Here is a 22927-nt window from a genome sequence, read left to right as displayed (position 1 = left end):
GCATTTCGAAAGGCCGATGCATGACACCCTGAACTAGCTCAATAACTCATCTGGACCTAGGTCCCTACTGAAAAGAGACCTGGGTAACAGAAGGATTGGAAGATGTTTGGTAATCATCGAGTAAACAGAGAGTTCACACTTGGAAAGGCTTGACAAAAGCCCATAGAAGTAGGCACTCATTAAAAAAAAAAGCCAGAACTCTATCTGAAAAGGCATAAATCTCATGCAAATGGAAATATAAATAAATGCAAATAGGATACTGGCTTGGAGAGAGGGGGCAGAGGAGAGGGGCAGAGTAGGAGGGGTCTTTTCTATTTTTTGATATGTCTAAGCCAATAAATAAATAAATAAATAAAAGGAAGTTTAGTAAGAGTTCTTGCCTTTGAGAAGGTGTCCTCTATTTTGACATAAACATACACAAGAACTGTAAGATAAAATCTGGCCAGGCTCAAGATCCCCAGAGATTTATGCCCCCCACCTTCGTTTGACAGATGCAAGAACCAAGGCCAAGAGAGATCAAGTGACTTAGTTACAGAGCCCAGACTGGAACCTCGCATCTGATTTCATCATTCTATCATACTGCCAGTGAGTTCAGTCAAGAGAAGTAGGGATCAATACTGATGAAATACTTCTGCAGAATTGAAAAGCTATACGCTCTGCACCATTCCCTACAGTGATGAAATGGGACATTCCAAGGTAAACAGGAAACAAGAAAGTAAATTATGCTGATTTGAAAATGATTACAATGATTAAAAATGATGATTAAAAGACTGTGGAGGAACACAAAAATGTCCAAGACATGATGTCAAGTAGGAAAAAGCAGGGTACAAAATCCAGGGCAGTGCAGTGAATGGAACTCATTCACACCTGTGTGAGTCCCAGCTCTGCCCCTCACTTGCTCTATGGCTTTAGGGAAATTACTCAACCACTCTGAACCTCCGAAGGAATTACAATAGTATCTGTCTCATAGGCTTACTATGAGGCAAAGTAAGAAAATGAATGTGAGAATGATGTTTGTCACTTACAAATGTTCGATGTTAACCACTGTCATACCATAAATTCAGCTATAAATTGAACAAGGATGGAAAAGTGATATGCAGAAATGAAAACTGCAAAGATGGAATTATAAATACATTTTTTTTAATTCCTCTAAAAATTCTATGTCATTTCCAATAGGAAAAAGTAATTTTAAATAGGGACCTCAAAGAAATCCCATGCTTGGGACCTGGGACCTGCGATCCCTGCTCCCAGTTCCTAAGGCTGCTGTCAAATGGTAGAAAAGGTCACTAGTGACCTGAATCCCTTAGAGAAGAAGGAGCGGCATGTTCTAGAATCTAGAAGATCCTGAGAAAATCTGATTCTTCCACTCATTCATTCATTCATCTGCTCAAACACTCTGTGAACCACCACTGGACGCAAGGGTCTGTGCCAGGGACTGTTAAAGAATGAGACTGGCCCCCAGATGAATTTGGAACCACCTCCATGAAACAAGTGAAAAAAGCAAGCTTCAGAACACTGTGTATAGAATGCTATCATTTGTATTAAAAATAGATATATAAATATACATATTTATAAAGTTGTAAATGCATAGAATTGCTCAGAAACGATACACAAGATAGAGATAACAGCAATCGACTCTGGAGAGGGGGTGGGGAACAGGAGGCTGACCTCCATTAGGGCGCTTATGTTTTTTTTATTATATATACTCTTGTATTATTTGGATGTCTTACCATGGATATGTATTAATTTTTCAAACACACACACAAAGAAACCTAAAAAACAAGTAAAATAAGGTGTGCTTAGTGCTGAATATGCAGTGGTGAACAGGGGGTTGGGGGGTAGGGTCCTCAGTCTTGGGGAAAGCAAAGTGTGTTGAACTTGCTGAGCCACAAGTGTTAAATTTTCAGAACCCAGACTGTTTACATAAGTTAAGGGAACAGTTCTTTCTACACACTCAATGAGCTGCTAGTCAGGCGGCATATCATTTTACAGAGATAAAGTTGGAAAATAAATACTAGTCATTTGTCAAGCCTCAGCACATAGTAAATTGTAGTTTCTGTGAGGGTGGGAATTTTATCTGTTTAACTTGATCAGGAGAGCACTCCAGCTAATGTGCAGACAAGTGCTTACAGCAAGCATTTTCTGATAACAAATGATAGCGCAACCCTTGAAAACACCTTAAAAAAAAGATCAAAAGGTCCTGGGCCCTCAGGGAACCGTGCTCCCTGTGAAGGCCAGGCAGGTTTTTCTGGGATGCTGCCTCCCCCTCAACCCCCCCACCCCCACCCCCGCAGGAAAGGACGCTCTTCATGTGGGAAGTTAAATCCAAATGAGAGGCAAAGGTCATGGAGACACTGCCTGTGCTTTTGTCACAGGCAAAGGTGATGTGCGGGTGCCCGCCTTGGGGGTGACAAGGCACAGTCAGACTCCAAAGAGAGCCTGGTGCTCCAGCCACAGGGGAGGTAGGAAGGTGGATGTCTGGATGAGCTGGCCGCCGCCATAGCCGCTGGGTGACTAAGGCCGCACAGTGATCAAAACCATGGTCTTGAGAACTGGACAAGCCTGACTCAGCACCACTGCTTACAGGTGGCCCAGCAGGTGATTTAACTGCTCCGAGCCTCAGTTTTCCTCCCTGTACAACGGAGGACAAGTGGGAGATCATTGTGGGGTCTACATGAGAATCACTGGGAAGTATTTCGTAAGATCAGGGGCAGGGCTGACAGCGCTCTTGTCGTCAGGGTTACCAAATAATGGACAGGTGTCCCAGGCGGATGGTAACTGGCATCCAAGTGTGAATGGCAGGTGAGGTGCCCTCTCCCCTGTGCGCCCTGGAGTCATGTTACAAACCCTTCACGTTAGTGTCTCACCAACTAGAAAATGCTTCCACACTGATCAGGACACAAAAGCTGGAGCAAGTTGCGAGTTGGATGGGAATGACCACCTCTCTTTAGAAGGGGCAGGGCCAGTGAAGTTAGAGGCTTTGTCCAGAGGTGCTGAATGGCAGGCCCCAGGCTGCATCCCAATTTCCCATCAGTGGCTCAGCATCCCTTCCACTCCACCCCACTCCCAGGAAGGAGGGACGGGTCTGGGGCCAGGACCTATGGTCACACCTGTGATGTCACCACCTCCTCCTCCTTCAGGTTACCACTCACTTTCTGGGCAGGAAGAGACTCAGCCATCCATTTCAAGCCCTTCTATCAGCCTCCTAATTTCTTCCTGGGAATAGAACCAGGGTGCAGGGTGAGCACCCTGCAACTGGAGTGAAGAAAGGGATGACATCAAAGTTGGGGCTAGCTCTGGCCTTGCAGGCAGCCGGCATCAGGCCCAGCTCACCCTCCCGGCCTCCTTGAGGAGCAGAGGCATGGTGGCCTCGCCAGGCATAGCAACCATTAAGCACTGCAGTCTCTCTGAAGCTGAGGCAAGCGCTAACCTTTCCCAGGGCCATTAGCGTTTCCACTAAAAATGTGGCATTTCACAGAGGAAGAAAATGGTTTCTATTTTCAGTTGTGAAAACGTCAAGCATACTTATCTGACTTAATAATTTATAATTGATATTCACTGTCTCCCTGGGAAGATCTTAGCAGCTCTGTATCCTGTCGGGCCTAGCCCCAACCCACCCAGACAGGGCTACAGGAGCCCCATGGGTCAGAGGTCAAGAGGACACTCCCCACACTGCTCCTTGTGATGGGTTAGGCCCTAACTCTGCCACCAGTGAAAAGACAGCCCAGCCCCAAATATCTGGCCCCAGTTCTGTCACAGCCAAGCTCCCAGGGTGGCAATCATACTAAGGCCTCTTGAACACTGCAAGAAAACTATAGGATTCCTCCTTCCAGGAAAGGGTTCCCTTAAGGATGAAAATCAATTTGGAGGGGAGATGGTGGGGCCCAGAAAATGACAATAAGCCCTGAAGCTGATGCCGCTAGCCCTGGGGAGATCCTGGAGGTGACCCCTGACCAGCACCGAGCACATCCCTCCCCCTTCAGAATGTGTCTAGAGAATCCGGCCGTCCCAGGCTCCTGGTTTCCTAGCCCCGGCTCCAGAATCTAGAGGGCCTTCCTTGGACAGCAGGAACACTGTTCTCCCTCAGAAACGGGACAGTGAGGGACATCTGGGAAAGACCCTTGGGTGGAGCAGGGTGGGGCCAGGCTCACCTGAAGAGGAATACAAGAGCCCACCTGCATGGTATGAATTTTTTATTTGAAATATAGTCTGAGCAACATGAGTGTAGCCAAGAGGATGGGGCTGCCTGCTTGGGGCGGCCGCCTCCAGTGGCACAAGAGGAAGAATACAAACACCCCGGCATCTGTGTGCCCCACACCCGTCCCGTCAGGAAAGGCAGGACAGCAGCAGGACAGGACTCACGCTCCTTCTGAGGGGTCTGCTCTCGCTGCCTGCCTGCCTGCCTGCCGGGGTGCACTTCTGCTTCCCCGGCCTCCAAACAGGGGTGTGCTGCCGATGCTTCCCACACACAGATGGGATGAGCCAGTGTGACAATCAACCCTCCGGGACTGTTTTGCAGGGAAAGAATCAGGGAAAACAGGAGGGAAGGGCAAGGTGACCCAGGCCAGGCCAGGCAGAGCACTCCAAGAGGGAGAGCACCGGCCCCTCTCATCCCCCCTTCTCAGGCTCTGACCTCCCAGACAGCTCGGAGGGGCCCCTGGCTAAGGCAGCAAGTGGGAAGCCTCCCAGAAGAGCGCAGCACTGAGCGGTTTCAAGCACAGTGGGCAGCGCTGGGGTTGGATGGACACAGACAGGAGTTGGGGTACTGAGAAGCAGCACAAAGCCATAAATAACAGAAGTAAATTCAGATCTGTGAGCGTCCTGGGCAACCCACATCTCCTGGGGCTGGGGCACACCCAGCTCCCTGCAGCTCGGGGCAGACACTGCTCCAGGGCCCAGCCTCTCTGCCACACTCACGCCGGGCAGAGCGGCTTCTCTTCCACCGTCCACACAGCCAGAGCAGCACGCCATGGCACACCTGACCGCACGCACTGCCGAGCCTCCGGTCACACCTGAGGGGACGGTACACGGCTGTCCCGATCCCGAGAGGCCTGTGGTTGACTCTGAGCCTCCTGGGCACCGTCCTCCTCAGGGACCAGGCCCAGTGATCTTCTGGCCTCGGGGTCGCCTGACAAAGGCTCGCCAGTACATTCTTCCAGTCCGTTCTCCCTGGTGTCCATGGACACCTCCTCCCCGGAGCCCTCCTCTGGCTCTGCCTCCTCCATCGCCTCCTCTTCATCCTCCTGCTCTCTCACCTTGTGGACGATGAAGAGGTGGCGGCCAAGGGAGCTGGCGGAGGTGTAGCACAAGCCGCAGAGCGGACACTGGGCCGTGGAGCTGTCCGTCTGGTGCTGAGGTATGTGGCTCTGAAACTCGAGCCCCGAGTCTGTGGCAAAGCTGCATTTTGCACACTGGAAAAGGGACTTGTGCCTCTTGATGGAGGAGACAGTCACGCCGTTGCTGGTGCCTGGAGCATCCGCTGCCCCGCTGACCCGTCTCTTCAGATGGTTCACCTGAAGGGGACACAGCGTGAGCCGAGTCCAGGCCGAGCCGAGCCCGGGACAGGAGCCCCCAGACACAACCAGTGCCACCCAAGACCTCGCAGAATCGCCACGCAGGCCAGGGTCCCTCAGCCCTGACCGCTGGTCTAGCTTTGGTTGGTTTGGGTTGGATTTTTTTGTTTCGTTTTGGTTTTGTTTTTTGCTTTTGTAATGTAATGTGTGCTGGTGGCACAACATTCCAAAGATACACAATGGGCCTGGAGATCACATCCCTCCAGCCGACGCCCCTGGCGAACACCGTGTCCCCCAGGCCCTGCGGCTCCCCCCAGAGATACTGTGTGTGTGCACAGAAATAAAACTGCCTCCTTTTACGAAACGATAACATGCAGTTTTCTTTGCCCTGCCCCTTTCATGGCACAACAGGACTGGCGCCTGTCTCCGTGAGGCTTAGCCAGAGCCGCGCCTCCCTAACAGCGGCACACAAACCCACCGTGGGGATGGACAGTCCCCACTGGTGGACGCTTAGCCGAGTTCCATCTTTGCCACGCACACAGCGCTGCAGTAAGCATTGTGAACTCACTTCTTTGTGCCCAAGGCCAAAGATAGCTGACAGATAAACCCAAGAAGCTGATTCTTGCTGCATCAAAGGGTGTGCACTTTTGGTGGGAAGAGGAGGGAGCGCATTTTAATCACAGACAGATGTTGACACCCCGCCTGCCGGGTGTGAGAGGGCCTTCACTGACCAGTGAGACACGTTCTCTGAAGAGCCCAGAAAGAACGTCCTGGAACTCCAACAGCTCCCAGCATGTCCCGGACACGCCAGGGCCCTCTGAGGAGTGGCCCCTCGCATTGGGGGGAGAAGAAGCTACAGTGAGGAGGGAGGCCAGGCAGCTCCCAAAGTTCCCCAGAAACAGGAACAGGCATGGCACAAGGATGAGGGCACAGGACAAGGGTGCAGGAAAGCAGTGGTCAGAGTGTGGCTCCTCCCATAGCTAGTGGTGGGGGGTCAGCCAAGCCTGGCCACCACCACCCGGCAGCCAGCCCCCCTCGCCCACTGCCAGGACTGAGGCAGAAGCACACAGGTACGTGGGACTCTCTCTCTCTTGTCACTGAGCGCAGTCCGCCCCTAAGGAAGGGCTCACAGTGACAGGGAAGCAGCAGAAACAAGAGGCTGACGGGCTGCCTCACGGGTCTCGGCCCCCGGCCTTCACTTGAGTGCAGTTCCACAGGGGTCCCCAGGGCTCACCTACACCGAGGACAGTTGTTGCCGCGGGTTGTGGCATGGCCACAGTGACAAACAGGTGCCCTGTGGCCTTCCCAGTGCCCCTCCGCTCCAGGCCTCACTGAGCACGCTGCTACGCGGGGCAGGAGCCCCACACTCACCTGAGGGGAATGTCTGCCTGGAGGTCTGATGTTGGACGTCTGGCTCAAATCAGGGTTTCTGATACCATGCATAAGGCTGATGTGGCTCTCCAAGAGGGAGGGCCGAGGAAAGCTGGGTCCATCCTCTGTACAATACCTGCAAAGGGACAGCCGAAGCAGTCGTGTCAGAGGACGGGCCACAGCGCCCAGCAGGCCTAGCAGGAGGTAGAGGTAGACGCTGCTGCTGGTTCCAGGGGAGAGAGCCTGATGCAGATGGACAGCGGGCAGGATGGTCCTCAGGCTGGCTGGGGGTGCTGGGTCCTCCCCAGAGAAATCTAGCCAGCAACCCAACCGACAACAGCAAGTCAGAACACGTATACGGGGCCCCGGTCATGAGCTTACTCTCCACTGCCTGACATCACTGCCTAGAGGCCCCAGTGCTGGGCTGGGCTCGGCATGAGAGGCAGCGTGTGCGTCGAAGCACAGGCAGGCGGTGCCGGGGCGGAGGGCTCATGGTCACACTACCCCTCCTCGTGAACCTCAGGGCCCTTTGCTACTGACGGGCGGGCAGTGCAGCCTGGGGTTAGGGAGGTGGGAAGGGGGAGGGCCTGGGAGCGCCCAGATTCTGGAAGCTGGTTTCTGACCTGCCCTAATTTCTGACCCAGCCACAGCATTTTCCACTTAGAAACTTGCTCATCTCTTGCCTTCGACCCCTGATCTGAGCAGAGAGATGCCCCGACGTGCTGCGGACAGTTTTTGGATTTCGGGCCTCCTGGATTCCCCTCTCCAGAGACTCACCCACACGTGTAGACTTTCTTGACGGTGTCATGGTTGTTGCGGATGTGTTTGCGCAGGCTGCTGGGGGTGTGGAAGGACTGCTCGCACTGCCGACACGGGTACCGCTTCAGCGTCTGCAGGTGGCACGGAAAGCAAAGCGTCAGCACTGTGAGATAGTTCTGCGTGCACCTTCCTTCTCAGAGGACAGAGGCAGGAAGGAGGATGCCGCACAGACCTCAAAATCTGCAGCACCCACCCTGCCCCAAGCGCCAGGAACCCGCAGAGGTCAGCCACAGAAGGGGGCCCTGCGCCCACAGGAGAGTCGCCCAGAGGATGTGGCGCGGCACCTTGAGCCCAGGATGCACCTACCCGACCGTGGCTCTTTTTCATGTGGGACACGTAGCTCTCCCGGTCGGGAACCCACTCCTGGCACTCCTGGCAGGTCCAGCCAGTGCTCCTCAGCCGGGGCTTGCCCTCGGCCCTGCGATGGGCCTCAGACCTGCCCCAGCGGCCCGACGGCAGCGAGCTTCCTCGAGCAGCCACGCTGGTTGTGGGGGGCTCAGTGGAAACTCGAGAACTGGGATGGCTGGAGGACGTGTCGACTAAGGACTGGAGGCTTGACAGCTCCTCCACATTGCGGGGAACACCGTGGACGCTCTGGGGATGGGGAGAGCGGTTACTGACTGGGCGAGGGGAAAGAGGCACAGAGTCAGACCCCCGGTCCGAGGCGCGTGCCCGCCTCCTGACCTCCTCCCCCGGGCTGCCCACCTTGACATGCTGCATCAGCTCCGGCTTCTGCAGGAACAAGAGCGGGCACTCAGGGCACTTGAAGACGCCCACCTGCGCCTTGCTGGCATCCTGGTAAAAATGCTGCTGAATTTGCCTCTTCTTGTGGAAGACCATCTCACAGGAGCACTTATACATGAGCCTGTGAGACAAGCCCCAGGGCGTGAGGTGGCCAGGGCTCTGCAGCAGAACCACCAGCCCTCCACCCCTGTCTCCGCTCTCTCTGAACCAGTGTGGATACTCCCCAGCCTCAGGATGTCTTCGGGGGACTCCAGACACCCCTGCTGCTAGTCTGGTCCTGGTTTGTCCCAACACCTCCCCCTATGGCACCTGGGCCGCTTGACTCTGCCCCACAGGCCTGCTGGCCCTGAAGCTGCACTCACTGGGAGGGTTTCGGGGGCTGGGCGGGGTGCTGTGTGGTGCTGTGGTCCACGGTGCTGCTGGCAGTCTTGAAGGCCATGGGGCAGAAAGCACATTTGTGGAAAACCTGGCAGTGTTTCTCCTGGATGTGGCTTTTCAGCAAGGCCAAGGTCAGGTGGATGACCCCACAGTGGATGCACCTGAATGACAGAAGTGGGAGTGGGGGGTGGAGGTCAGACCCAGAGGTGGGCCTGGAAAAGGAGAGTTGGAGAGCACGAACAGAGGCCTCTCTCGTGACCCGCCCTCGAGCACTCAGTCTGTAGTCCTGAGAGCCTGCCTGCCGCCATCTGGTACAACGTGGTCTCCCAGGGCTGCCCAAGCCCAAGGCCACACCTGGTAGAAAAGCGGGGAGAAACTGAGCCCCTCCCTTCACCGGCCAGAGGATGTTCTTCTGCAAACCAAAAACTTCAGGCCAGCTAAGAGAAGTTGGTGGGGTGGAGAAGGAAGGGAGGGGCCCCAAAATGACACAAACAGTTTTCGTTTCACGCAGTACAACCGCAGGAGTCCAAGAGGAACGTCAGGAGGATGTGGAAAGCTGTGCCCTCCCTCAGGCTGGCGCTCAGTAAGCGACGGCTGCGGGGTAAAGAACCGTGAGGAAATGCTGTGCTCCCTGGAACAGCCACATTAAAATAAATGGCCCAGAGCCCAGGAAGAGACACTGCAGAGCAGCACTGTCCAGTGGCATCTGCTGGGAGGGTGGAAACGCTCTGCACGGCACTCACTGCCCACGTCGCTATTCATGTTCAAATTAACAAAGTAAAGTGGCCGCCGGGCCAGCTGCACTGCATGCGATCGCTGGGGCCTCTCCGCACCATGCCGCTCCTAAGTGGCATGATGCCTCCTTGGTGGGACCGTGGATCACTTCTATTTCTGTTTCTCCCCTATGTGTGCCTATTCATATCATTATTTATGATGTATAAACGTCTGAAACCATTTTTCTGCAGCCGAGGCCATGTTGAACTCCTTCTTTCAACTTCAAATCTCTCTCTACATGTGCAGCCTTTCCTTTCTTCAGTACGTGACCCTGCATCCACTCAGCTTCGAAGACCCTCACGTGTGTTCCAGCCTTCCTCCTGCTCAAAAACACACTCAGGCCGCCCACACCTGAGAAAACAGCTCCGCTCTTCCTTTTGTTGCGATGCTGCCTGTAACCTCGGCATCAGGTAGGCTGTGGCCGCACCGAAAGGAAGGACACGCCTTCCCTGAAGAATTCTTTCACTCCATGTATTTCCCTTCAAGTCACTAGATTAGCCCATTTTCGCAATCCACATAAATCATCACGGAACCCTGACCGACATTCTTGTTTTTCTTCCTTTCGTGTGTATGCGTTTGGAGGACACGGGGTCACATAATCACCTTTGCCGACTCATGCGCAACGAGGGGCAGCCCACAGACCCAGAGCGCTGTTTGCAATGAACTCGGAGGCACACTCGTTACTGACTCTGTATGTGCTGTAGAGTCTCCATACAAACTACTGACTTCCTTAGATTTTCTCTCCCGTGAAATAAAGTAGTGACCGACTTCTAGCACACAGAGCAGAGTACCTTCCATACCACAAGGTATTAAGAGGAGAAAAAAAAAATCCACATATTTCCAAATTCACCCACAGTAGCCACGCACACCTGGTTTTGTGAGGTGAGTCCGTGGCCTTATCTGGGCAGTTTGACCAAACTCCTGTAGGAACAATATAAATACCCTCTTCAGAAATGCAACGGAAAATACATGCTAGTTACCTGGTAGACACACTGTACAAGGAAAGCACACTGAAAGAATGTGAGGGGGTCAAAGAATACACACCGAGCCACCTCGGTAGAGGACAGACTCAAGCGGGGTTTACACACTGACAAAAACCGTGCAGAAGAGAAATCCAGCCCCAGGACACAGCTCTGTACCGATGTCTTCCAAGAGAAATCAGACAGTGATGGAAGCACGTGCTGTGAGATGTGTAGTTTTAGGAAAGATAAGGAGCAGTAAAAAAAAAAAAAAAATCAATTTTGCTAATAATCACGAATAATTAAAAAATAACATATTATTTAGAACAGTCTAAACTTGTTCCCTTATGACATCATTGGCCACTCTCCAAATTATCAACAAAAAGCAGAATAATTTATACAATTCTAATTATATGTGTAAAATGTATATATACATTTCACATAAAATGCAAAACGTATATGAAATGTACAGGCTTTACACACTGTCTTCAAGAAAAAGCAAAAACAACATAAAACAAAGTAATATTGTAAAACTGTAGGAAAGCTCAAGGAAACAGAACATAGGTACCTTTTCAGGATTTATTTAAAAATATTAATACCTGCAGAACAGGAGAAAATATTTGCAGATCATACATCTGACAAGGGACTGGTATCCAGAATATATAAAGAACCCTTACCACTTAATAACAAAACAACAAATAACCCAATTTAAAAATGGGCAAAAGATTTGAATAGGCATGTTTTCCAAAAAAGATATACAAATATCAAAAAAAAAAAAAAAAAAACCAAACACATAAGAAGATGCTCAACACCATAAGCCATCAGGAAAAGGCAAATGAAAACCATCATGAGACAGCACTCACACCCACAAGGATGGCTAGAATCAAAAGTCAGACATAAAAAATGGTGACGAGGGTGTAGAGAACTCAGGACCCTCCCCACTGCTGGTGGGAAAATAAATGGAGCGGGGGCACAACCACTCTGGGGAAAGTCTGGCAGTTGCTCAGAAAGTTAAACTTACGGCTACCGTACGACCCAGGCATGCTACTCCTAAGCACGTACCCACAAGAACTGAAAACATCTATCCACATGAGAACCCGTCCGTGAATATTCGTCAGCAGCATTTTTCACAGTAGACAAGAGGCGCCTGCCCACTGATGCGTGGATCAGCAGTGGGCGGTGTTTACATACAATGCAACGTCGTTCAGCCAGAAAAAGGAATGAAATAACTGACATCCATTACAGTATGGATGAACCTTGAAAATATTATGCTGAGAGCACATATTATATGATCCATTTATAGGAAATGTCCAAGAGACAAATCTAAAAGACACAGAGAGTAAACCAGTGGTTGTTTATGGGCTGGGGAGATGGGAAGGTGTGAATATAGCAGTTTTTCGGGGGTGATGAAATTGTTCTAAAAATTTTTTTTTCAGAAAGTGTTCTAAAATTGCTCGTGGCGATTGTACAACTCAGAATATACTGAAAACCACTGGACTGCATGCTTTAAATGGGTGAAATGTATGGTATGTACATTATATCGGCATAAAGCTGTTACCAAAATACACATTAATAGCAGCAGATCTTAACCGTAATGAATAGTGTATTAGTGTGTGTGTTTTTGGAGCGCCACAATCAACTGAAGATTTGTATGTCCATTATCTTCAGGAATACCTCTCTACGGCTGAATCACAATACATTTTTGGCTGAGATCCCTTAAAAAAAGGCTTGAAACTAAATTGCTTTTGAGACTGTTTCTTTTTTCTTATAGAAGAAAGTCAAATAAATTAGAAGGCAAAAAATAATAATAATAATCTTTCAATCCATCTGTGGCATTGGAAATTTCTTGGATTTAAGATTCAAAGATAAAAATTGAAGTGCTGCCCGAATGTCTGTTGGATCGGAGTGGGTCTTAGAAGACGCAGCACACACTTAAGTCACAAAGGTATTTTCGAGTGTTCCAGGGTACTGTAAAAACACTCGTCAGGTGTCTGCTTTAAAAATGTAGCCTGGAAGGCTGCCAACGCCTGCCCTTATGCAACATGGCGGCAAGGGCTTTATACAACCCCATCATGGGTTGGTTTGTTTCTCAGGCCCCTTAGATTATCTGTCCTCCATAACATGCAAAGAAACTCGTCTACATTTGGAAATGTTTGCACCAAGACAGAAACCTGGGAGTCATGACCAGCCCCTCCGCCTCCTCACCCTTGTCTGTGAGCCACCCTAGAGCCCTGATGCTTGCACTTCCCGAATCTCTCTCCACTCTCTCTCAACCTCCATCCCAAGACCACGCCCAAGCAGAAGCCCTCAGCATCTGGCCTGGACTGCCAGGCCTGCCTCTCAGCCAGCCTCCAGTCTCCTCCCTCCTTCACGTACAGTGTCTGCTTCCCAGAAACAATCTTGCCAATCACTCCCCCCACCCGCCCCTGCCGCAAATCTTTCTGCAGCTCCTCAGTGTCCACTGGATGAAGGCCGAATGTCTACAAAGGAATACCAGGTCAGGCAAGGCCTGACCAACTTCGGCCTCTACCAACTTCGTCTCGTTTCTTGCCACTCCCCCATGCACTTGATCCACCTCTGCAGAAAGGTGGATCTTCCCAGAACCCCTTCTGTGCCCGCTGGTAACCCGCCCGTATCCGTGCCAGATATCCTCTCTCTCTCTCTTCTGCCCAAACCTCCTACTATCTCCTCCAAGAAGCCTTCCTGACCGTTCCTCCACTATAGGACTTACCACTCGGAGTCACATTTACTGTGCACTTGTTTATAACCTACCACACCGCAGCCTCCTTGAGTACCGGGGCTGTGTCTTAATCATTTTTATATCTTTGGTGTCTGGCACTGACCTAAATCAATAAATTTTTTTAAATACCAAAGGGAAGAAAACCTTACTAAATTTGGGCAGAATTACGTTTCAGAAGGGAAAGCAAACCATGAGAAGACACAGACACTCCCAAATGCAGCAAATCGGTGCCGGAGGCCTGACCGGGTCAATGTGGACGGCAGAGATCAATGAGCTTGGGGGGGAGTTCCCCCCCCCATTTTGATCTTTTTTCCTGAAAATGACTTCTTGTTTCTATACATTTGACACAATGGAGGAGATTCCATCTACAATAAACTTTTCTTGTTTTTACTATAAGGCTGATCATTTTTTCCATTCTCGGGTTTTGCTTGCTTCTCACAAACGGACAGAAATTAATCAACTAGAGCCCTTTGAGTTTGGAGTCTGGCAGCTCCACTGGTTAATGAAAATGGAGAACATTTCAAAGTGCTGCAATTAGTAACTTTATTAGCGTAATGGTACTTCAAATTTGGTAGGCCACACAGTAACTTTGTGAGCAAATTAAATGTATATAGTTTTAAAAAAACAAGCTAACAAAGTGAATGTTACAGACCCTCCAATCTCCCCAAATCCTCCCCCTTCAAAGCTATTTTTGCTAATGTTTAATTCTTTTTAACTCATTCTTCTCCCTCTTGCTCTTCTTGCTCTCTAGAAAATAAACATGTCCGTCCACCCACCCACCCACGTGCCTGCCTTAGTAGGCTGGGGCCTAGGACCCTGGAGACCACGCCCAAGCTGAAACAAGTGCTGGCCCAGGAGGAGGACCGGCCACTGGGAGGCACAGGACGGGACAGCAAGCTGGGCAACACCCACCTGTAGCCCACCTTGCGGGCATAGTGCAGGCAGTTCTCCTTCACATGGGTCTGGAAGTAGGCCGAGCGACAGAGGGCCCCGCACTCTGGGCAGCAGTAAGGGGACTTGTGCGTGTGGATCCGCTGGTGCGCACAGAAACTGCACTGGTTGGGCAGCAGCATCTGGCACACCGGGCAAGTCTAGGAAAGAGCAGCAAGAAAGCAGCTGACGCGGGTGCCGCGGGCCCGTGGCTCTCCTGTTGCAGGCGGCTGACTCTCCCAGGATGTGGGTCAGGATGAACCACCCCCATGGCCAGTCTCTCTTCCAAGTGTCTTAGGGCACTGGGATGCCCTAGACCTCACCACACAAGCTTCAACTCTCACATTCTTAATCAGAGACAGACCTGATCCGGTTTACCCAAAGATTAATCTGCTCACAGGCTCTGAGTGCTTCTTCCTGGCTGAGCAGAGGCCAGCTTTTCCTTCTGTAAGGCACTTCTTGAATTCTAAGATCTCACTTCACCGCCGGACCCACCAGGACAGAGGTGGCTCCTCCCACTCAACACCTGCAGTCAGATGGGTCAGTAACCTCCTGGGGGCCTTGAGCCTACCCTGATGGACTGGCTGCAGAAGCCCCAAGTGAGGACTGAGGGACTGACAGTGTGGCCTTGCCAGTTCCCATTCCCTCAGCCTGGGTGGGTAGGGGGTGGAACCAAGGGAACACGAGTCCTCCAGCCAGGCCTACAGACGCTCTAACGGGCAGAGTGCTGACAGCCAGAGGGGGAAGCCACAGGCGGCCAAGCTGGCACCCACACCTGGAGGGGCCCTGACCTGGGTCAGAGCAGCTGTGTGGAGGGACAAGCTGTCAGGGGGACAAGAAAGGGTCTGTGCTTTAATCAGCCAAGTCCAGGACATGGGGCCTCGACAGGACAAACCCTGTTTTCTCTATAAACACATTACAAGGGAAAAAAAGACAGAGAGAAAGGGAGGGGGAAGTTATAGATTAAAAGAGATTGAAGAGAAATTTTCAACAAGAAATTCTCAACAATCAGAATCCAAGTAACACTTATTTGTATTCTGATTCAAGAAAGCCAAGTGTAAAAAAGGAATGAGACACTAAGTTTATTATTATTATTCTTATTTCTACCACTAACTTGGCAAACTATATAAAGTATATGATTGTCTAATCACTAAAATGTACACTTGAAACCAATACAAAATAAAATTGAAAGAAAAAAAGTAACTATATCATAAAAAAAACTAAACAGTATTGGGACATTTGACACTTGACATTAAGATTTGATCATGAGCCCTGGCTGGTGTAGCTCAGTGGATTGAGCACCGGTCTGCAAAGTAGAGTCGCTGGTTCGATTCCCAGTCAGGGCACATGCCTGGGTTGCAGGCCAGGTCCCCAGTAGGGGGCACTCAAGACACAACCACACATTGATGTTTCTCTCCCTTTCTTTCTCCCTCCCTTCCCCTCTCTCTAAAAATAAATAAAATCTTAAAAAAAAAAGATTTGATCATGAGTAATTATTAATTTTGAGGTGTAATGATATTATGCCTCTATTTCAGAGGGGAAATGCTTATCTTTTAGACGCACATACTGAAATACCTACAGATATGATGATGCTGGGCTTTGTTTAAAAACAGTCTGTTGGAGGAGGAGGGGGGTAAGAAAATACACAGAACAAGATGGGCCATGAGTTGGTGACGGTAACAGGAGAGTTCGTGAGACCATTCTCCCCACTTTTACATGGTGTCTGGGCCATTTCCATGATGATAACTTTTTTTAAGTATTACTTTAGTTGCAGAACAGTCAATGAGTATGTCTTCTAAGAAAAAGGAGACTGTCACACACACGTATTCACTTTTATGTGCAAAAAAAAGGAGCAAGGCAGTGATAAACCAAAAGTGAATAAAAACGGCTGCCTCCCGAGGAGGGGAGGGGGGCAGCAAACGGGCTGCAAGGACGGGGCGGAGGCGGGGCTTCTCTGGACACACCTCGCTATGTAGTTTTACCTTGGGAATCAAGTGTTTTAAGTAATTTTTAAACGATAGGACATGAAATAAACAAAAGCCTTCCATAATAATTGAAAAACAGAAACAAGTACCCTAACTACATATCAAGTACATAACTAACTACATATCGAGTAACTATATAGCAACCACAAACAAAAAAAGAATTCCTCCCAGTGGCCTTTCAAACACACTAGTGTGACCTACACATCCTTAACGTGAGGCGGTGTCAGGGCGAGAAGTGCACCCTCACCCGTGTGCTGCCGCCCGAATGCTACAGATATTACTGCCTTTGACACTATGAACGTGTGTGTGTAGTAGGAAAATCGCAGGAACCAAGACTTTCAGGATAAAATCAGTTCCATAAAAACTCTATCATCTTACATTTGGATACCAGGATAAACTCAGGACCTTTCTTTCCTCTTCTTAAAAATGTGTATTTCTTAGCTCTGGCCACTGCAAATACCTTGAAACAAAGTTAGCGCACTCAGCAGCACCGAGCGCCTCCGTGTGCAGAGCGGGGCCTCTAGATACCACTCCTCACGGAAAGAAGCCTGGGTCCTGGAGAAAATGGAAGATCCTAGGTTTAGCCCAAGAAATGCACCCAGGGCCTCTTGTCAGGGCTGAAAGGAAGGAAGAGCCTCAAGGCTTAATGTGTTCGTGTCAAAGGGAGTCAGCTTGAAGGAGCTCCCCGCGACCAACGATGGGATAACTTGAACATCAAAAAGAAGGACTGAATACAGAAGCATTCTGAATACATAAAAATGAGTGAGTTCATATAACACTAAAATAATGGGGGGGGGGTCACCTGACACCCAGTAGGACGGCTACTAATAAAAACAGAAAATGACGATGTTGGTGAGGATGAGGCAAAAGTGAAGCCCCTGTCGCGGGGACTGTAAATCGGTACAGCCACCGTGAAAAACCACTCACTGCTCACTAAGGGGAACGAACTATGTATTCATCCCATTTTCCAACATAAACTATCTTTCAGGGTAACCAAACAGCCCTCAGGGAGGAGGGAAAGATAAGTTATAAAGAATCCCAGCTCATAGACAAAAGGAAATAATAAAATTAGGAAAACGCCCTTCTGCAACTCTTAATGTCACTGACTCAGGCAGCAATTATGAATGGATATGAAAATCATTGGGTAAAAGATAGGAACTTGTCAATGAAGGGATCAGAAAGCCACCGTCTCAATTCCCACAGAAGGCTGGCATCACTAAAACTGAGACCGTCAAGCACTTTGCACCTCCCTGATGTCACGAAATGTGAAGAACACAGGACTGTGCCTCCTGCATACCAAACCTGAAGCTAATCAAGTCTTTATTGCTAATTTCCGGGCTACAGGTAAAATGCAGGATTCTAGAAGAACGAGTTAATTGTATGCAGAAGCAACTGGGCACTCAAAATGATCCTGCAAAATTTGCAGGAAGTAATCAGTCAAACACAGAAGGGCCCTGGAAAAATCCTCAGGACACGTGACCCAGTTCCCGCAACAAACCAGTGACAAAAGGGGGATCTGAGTGGGCGGGGTGAGACGAGGGGCTGCTCCGGACGAGGGGTTGCTCTGGACGAGAAGCTTAGAAGACTCAACAAACCCATGTAAAGTGTGGTCTACGTTTGGATCTTGATTCAAAGATGATTTTTGATATGAATGGGAAAATTTGAATATGGGCCTGTATTAGGACGTCTTACGGAACTGTTACTAATTTTGTGAGGTATGACAATGATATTAAGAACAGGAAGAAACAGTCTCTCTGTGCTGACATCCAGCCCCACAGGGTCAGGTGAAGGACCGACACCTCCAGCCACTGCCCAGGGAGGCCGATCCGGTGGGGGGGGGGGGGGGGGCCGGCTCCCAAGGGAAAGACCAAAGGCCCGAACTTGTGGTCCTACAGTCCCTGCCCTGGGGCAGAGGCCCACTCCACCCGTCCACCCCCTGCCCTGGGGGGTAACCTGAAGTCAGGGTGCCATTCCGGGGAGACCCAAGCCCAACAGCCATCCGGGTGAGGTTTTGATCCCCCAGCTCCAGCCTTACCCTTTCTCTGAGACTCAAAGGCCACTTTCCCGGGCAGGAGATTTTGAGGGATTAGGACGAGACTGAGAAGCCTGATAGCACTCCTGGGTTGTCCCTGCCTTCCCTCCCTGCTGTCCAGCCATGGCTAGAGGAGAATGACATAGGCAACATGTGGGCTGGGAAAGGTGCCAGCCTGGGATCCTACAGCCAGGCATCGGCTCACGTTCTAGAAGACGGGTGAGGAACGGTGTAGGAACAGACCCGGAGGCCCAGGCATCAGACCTCCACCAGCCGTGGTTCTGAGCGTGTGACTCGGAAGCAGCGGTCTGGGATCCAGTCAGCCATGCTGGTACATGAGGCCCCAGAGGAGAGGGGTGGAGTGGCCACGCCGCACAGGACTCATCAGCAGGAAAGTACAAACAGAGACAGGGGCGACCCTGTGGCACCTTGCTGGCCCCTTCTGGAGCTGCAGAAGCCCCACAGTCCCACCCATTCCTCCTCCCGTCTCTACCCCAACTCTCTAAGGCGGCCCCGCTCCCGACAACTCCCCATCCCCAAATGCACCCCGCACTTCCACATGCTGTTGTTCCTCTGCCTGAACACCCTGCCATCTCCCTTGGCCAGGCTCCAAGGTCACCTGTGCCATCACGATGAGTTAGTCCCTCTGAGGCACCCTCTGCAACTACATGGACAAGCTCTGACAACCCAACGCTGCGTCTGCACACAGGGAGGCTGTGTGGGGGTGAGCCCTGCCCCGGCTGTGCCACCCTGAGCTCCAGCAGGAAGCAGGCAACTCCCTCTTGCTGGCACTCCGGCACTCAGCACAGGGCTCCACACACGCTGTGGGTACCCACAGCATGTGCTCAGCTCATTTCCCAGGCCAGGGGGGCAGCCCCCTGCCCCTGCCGCTCCCGAACTGAAGGAAAGGAGCTGCTGCACTGCCGGCCCAGGCTGGGTGAGGCTGGGGACCAGGTGGGCCGGGGAGCTCATGAAGACTCCTTCCACAATGAGGAGGAGGAGGAAGAGGAGAGCCTTCTGGAGGCCTGTCTGGAGCCCCGATTTGACACAGGACCGTGCTAACACAGACAGCCACTGCCACAGAGGATGCCCAAAGGTATTTTCGGCACAGACGCCTTTTCTCCTTTAAATACAGCCAGAGCTCATCAAACATAACCAAGAGCGGGAAGCAGACACCCGTGGCTGCTTTGCTGGAGGGGCGAGAACACGGAGGAAGGAAAGGGCCCACCAATCCGTGCGCTCTCCTTCTTTCCACATTGGCCCTGCCTCCGCCCCGCCTGCGGCAGCCTCCCCAGGGGACTCGGCACAAAGAGCTGTGTCCACTGTGGGTGGAGCAGATCGAAGTCAAGGCAGGTTTTCAGGCTCACTGCCTCGGTCCTCCTGGCACAGGTGAGGCCTGAGCTGACACCGGCCAGAGAGAAGGACAGCAGCCAGTAGGGACCCAGCCCAGGCTGGACAAGGGGCCCCAAAAGCACACTGGGGCGGGAGCTGAGTGGACGATGGAGCATGTCCATAGAAACTCACTAAATCTTCAGGGGCTCCCCTCAGTTGTGGGCAGGACGCTTTTCCCAGTAAACGCCAACCACTATATATATTCCAGCAGGTCGCTAAGCATCAAGCCAAACATCCTCTCCTAAGGTGCCAGCACTGCCTCCACCACCCCCACCGATTACCTTTTCAGTCCCTGCCCAACGCCGAGCCCAGTGAACCAGCGCCTGGCGCCCAGCACCCGCCACAGGAAGGGTCACTTACCAGCCCCTCGGTTTCCTCAGACATCCTCTGGAAATGCGCGGCCATGACCGTGTGGTCGCGTATCTGCTTGTGACATTCAAGACACTTGACCCCGTGCCGGATCAGCCTCACGGGGTCTGGGTAGAGCGGCAGAGCTGGAATGGTGGGGCCGTGTTTGGGAGAGGGTGGGGGCGCGGGCACAGGGGCCGGGACTGCAGGGGCGGAGGAGTTCGCGGGGGCCGCGGCGAACATTTGGTCCGCAGAGATGGGCTTCACCAGCAACTGCGAGCACTGCATGACGAGCCCCTTGCTCTTATGGTCGCGGGCGTGCCGCAGCAGGCTGCATTTGTTGAAGAAGAGCAGCGTCTGGGAGCAGAGAGTGCACAGCACCTCGATGTGGACGCTGCGCCGGCCGTAGTGCTGGCTCAGGCTCTTCTCTAAGGCAAATGCGTCCCCGCACTCCAGGCAGCAGTAGCCACTGGCGGGCACGTGGATCCTGCTATCAGCGGGCGGGCTGAGATTTGGCGCATAGAGGGGCACGGGGTTGGAGCTGTGGAGGACCTTGTTGAAGACCTCCACGACCAGCGGGGCGGCCTTTTTCACCTGGTGCACCAGGGGCACTGACATCTGCGTGGGTTGTGGCTGGCTCCGCCTCTGCGCGGAGGACTTGGCCGTCACGGAGGCGGCCACGCTGTGGGGGACCAGGTTCAGGTTGGCCAGGTGCACGGCTTTGGGCAGGAGGTTGGCAGAGGCCGGGGCGGAGGCCTGCAGCCCCGCGCTCTGCTGCGACTTCTTGCCCGCCTGAGAGCCAGGGGCTGCCGCCGCCTTTGGGACTCGGGACCCAGAGCTGCCACTGGGAGACGCGGGTTCACTGGCCTTGGGCGCGCTCTCAGCCCCTTTCCTGTCCCCCTGGGGGCTCCCTGCGCAGGTGGCCCCCTCTGGAAAGTGCTCCGCTGCAGGCAGGGCGCTGCTGGCTTCCTCCTCCAGTGCCTCACTTGTTGGGGCCTCCGTGGCGGTCCCCAGAGGTGACCCCACAGGGGACTTACCGGGGTCATCAGGGTCCGGCAGGATCCTTGTGACGGTCCGTTTGATCTGCCCCGACGACGTCTTGATGGTTTTGATTCTGACTTTGGGAATTGCTGGCGGGGAGCTGGCAGCCACGGAAGGGGAGCCTTTGCTGCTGCTGTCGCTGCAGATGCTCCGAGGGCTGTCCGATGGCTTGGTGCTTTTCCGGGCGGCCTCCAGAGGGCTCCGGGGACTCTTTGGTGACTTGGGCATTTTGGGGCTGCCCTTGGAGCCCTCTTTCATGGGCCCTGAGGGATCCTTGGTGTGGCCGGGCTGCTCCTCCCTGGTGACACTGGCGACGCGTTTGGCCTGCAGGGCCACCAGGGCCGCCACGCAAGAGGACAGCTTGGAATGAGCTGGCTTCAGGCGCTGCCTCGGGGGGACGGACGAGCAGGCTCCCCGCTCTGCCGTGAGCCCCTTGGGCTCCGCAACACTGTTGCTGGGGTGGCTGTTGAACTCCAAAGGCTCCCCAAAGAAGCGGCGGGCATCCAGCTCCTTGTGAGGCTCCCCCGCCTCCTGTGCCCCTTGCTCCTGCTCCTGTGGACCGCCCAGGGGCAGGGGCTCTGGCTTGGGCTCTTTCTTACAGAAGTGATCGAACATATGCAGCTCCGGGACGGGAAACTTAGCCAGAGCCTCTAGCACGGGGCCCGCGACAGCCCCGCACACAGGAGGGGGCGGGAAATAACTGTCCGAGTGCTTGGGCTTTAGCCCAAACCCGTTGTCTTTGATGCCATCCTCGGGCTCCGGGCTGGAGATGGGACTGAACTGGTTAAAGGTCGGCAGCGGTTCTGACTTGGAAGGCTCCAGCTTGCCCGGGAAACTCCTGGCACTGTCTCCATTCATAAAGGCAGAATCGAACTTCCCACAGTTGTGGCCCAAGCTGTGGGCTTCTGGAGGCAGGTCCGAGCCCCGGAACCCATTGTGCAGGAGGCTGGGAGCGATGTGGTCTTTCTCCGCTTCAAACGACTCCTGGCGGCTGGTGTTCTTGACGATGACACTCACGGCCGGCACATCTGAGGCCGACCCTGGGTGAGACAAGGACATGCTCTCTTCCATACACATGCCCGGAGGTTTGAGGGCATTCTCATTCTCCTCGCTGGGGGTCTGGATGGCCTCCTTCGCATCAAGGCTGGTGGGGTCTGGGATGTCAAAGGCAGCCAGAAGGTCATCGAAATCTGGAGTTTTCATATCCCCCATGGCTGGACGCTGGCAAGGGCTGGAACAGAAACAGAGAACAGAAACTGATCACCAGGCTCCTGCTGGACTCCGCCCGGCACACTCTTCACTGCACACCTCTCACGCCGACACTCAGCCAGCGCGCCCCCACGCACGACGCCTTACACTACTGGAGGTTGCACATTTGTGTTTCACCCCAGCAGGTTTCCAAAATGCTAGGGATGTAGGGAGAGGAGTGGGGGAAAAGTTTCTACGTAGTGGTAGGCCTGGCAGGCCCTAAACCTCCATACTTAGAAATTCCCGGCTAGCTGCATAGCCAAAAAGCGGGCGCAGACATAGCACACTCGCCCCATCTGTCAGGGAGCTGCATTGTTCTGGGGTCCAGCGCACAGGCCAAACTATCGCTCACTCGGCCCCTTAAAAAAATGCATGACTCAGCACCTCCTTTCCTTAGCAAACTTCGGATTCACATATGTGACCTGGCTACAAGTTCTGCTAATAAATTCTTAGTAATCGTTAACTTTGTATAACTTCCCATTTTTGGCTGCATAAAACTCAATCAACTTCAAAATGACGTGCTATTGCCGGGATGTATGCGGTTTCATACATACACTCTAGAAGATTTTATCAGCTCCTGGGTGCTTTTTTATTCTAGTCAGCATCTACATGATTCCTTAATGTTCACCCTAAAACTCTTATTGATTTGGTGA

General features: G+C 52.3%; 1 protein-coding gene across 6 annotated transcripts in view; it reads right to left on the bottom strand.

Annotated features, from left to right (window-relative positions):
* Nucleotides 1-4176: 4176 nt before the first annotated feature.
* Nucleotides 4177-22927, bottom strand: part of ZNF592 (zinc finger protein 592) — a 40963-nt gene continuing 22212 nt past the window's right edge. For all 6 annotated transcript variants that reach the window (XM_053912518.1, XM_053912516.2, XM_053912520.1 and 3 more), the window contains 8 exons: nucleotides 19998-22257; nucleotides 14211-14389; nucleotides 8810-8986; nucleotides 8409-8568; nucleotides 8010-8297; nucleotides 7662-7774; nucleotides 6885-7020; nucleotides 4177-5513 (listed from right to left, as the gene is read on the bottom strand). In XM_053912518.1, coding sequence (XP_053768493.1) covers nucleotides 5007-5513; nucleotides 6885-7020; nucleotides 7662-7774; nucleotides 8010-8297; nucleotides 8409-8568; nucleotides 8810-8986; nucleotides 14211-14389; nucleotides 19998-22257 — 3820 coding nt within the window. In that variant the 3' untranslated portion in view covers nucleotides 4177-5006. The remainder of the gene's footprint in view (nucleotides 5514-6884; nucleotides 7021-7661; nucleotides 7775-8009; nucleotides 8298-8408; nucleotides 8569-8809; nucleotides 8987-14210; nucleotides 14390-19997; nucleotides 22258-22927) is intronic.

The sequence above is a fragment of the Desmodus rotundus genome, chromosome 10, assembly GCF_022682495.2.
Source record: "Desmodus rotundus isolate HL8 chromosome 10, HLdesRot8A.1, whole genome shotgun sequence".
NCBI classification, from domain to species: domain Eukaryota; kingdom Metazoa; phylum Chordata; class Mammalia; order Chiroptera; family Phyllostomidae; genus Desmodus; species Desmodus rotundus.
The sequence above is the reverse complement of the archived record's forward strand: the minus strand, read 5'-3'. Positions and strand labels throughout refer to the sequence as shown.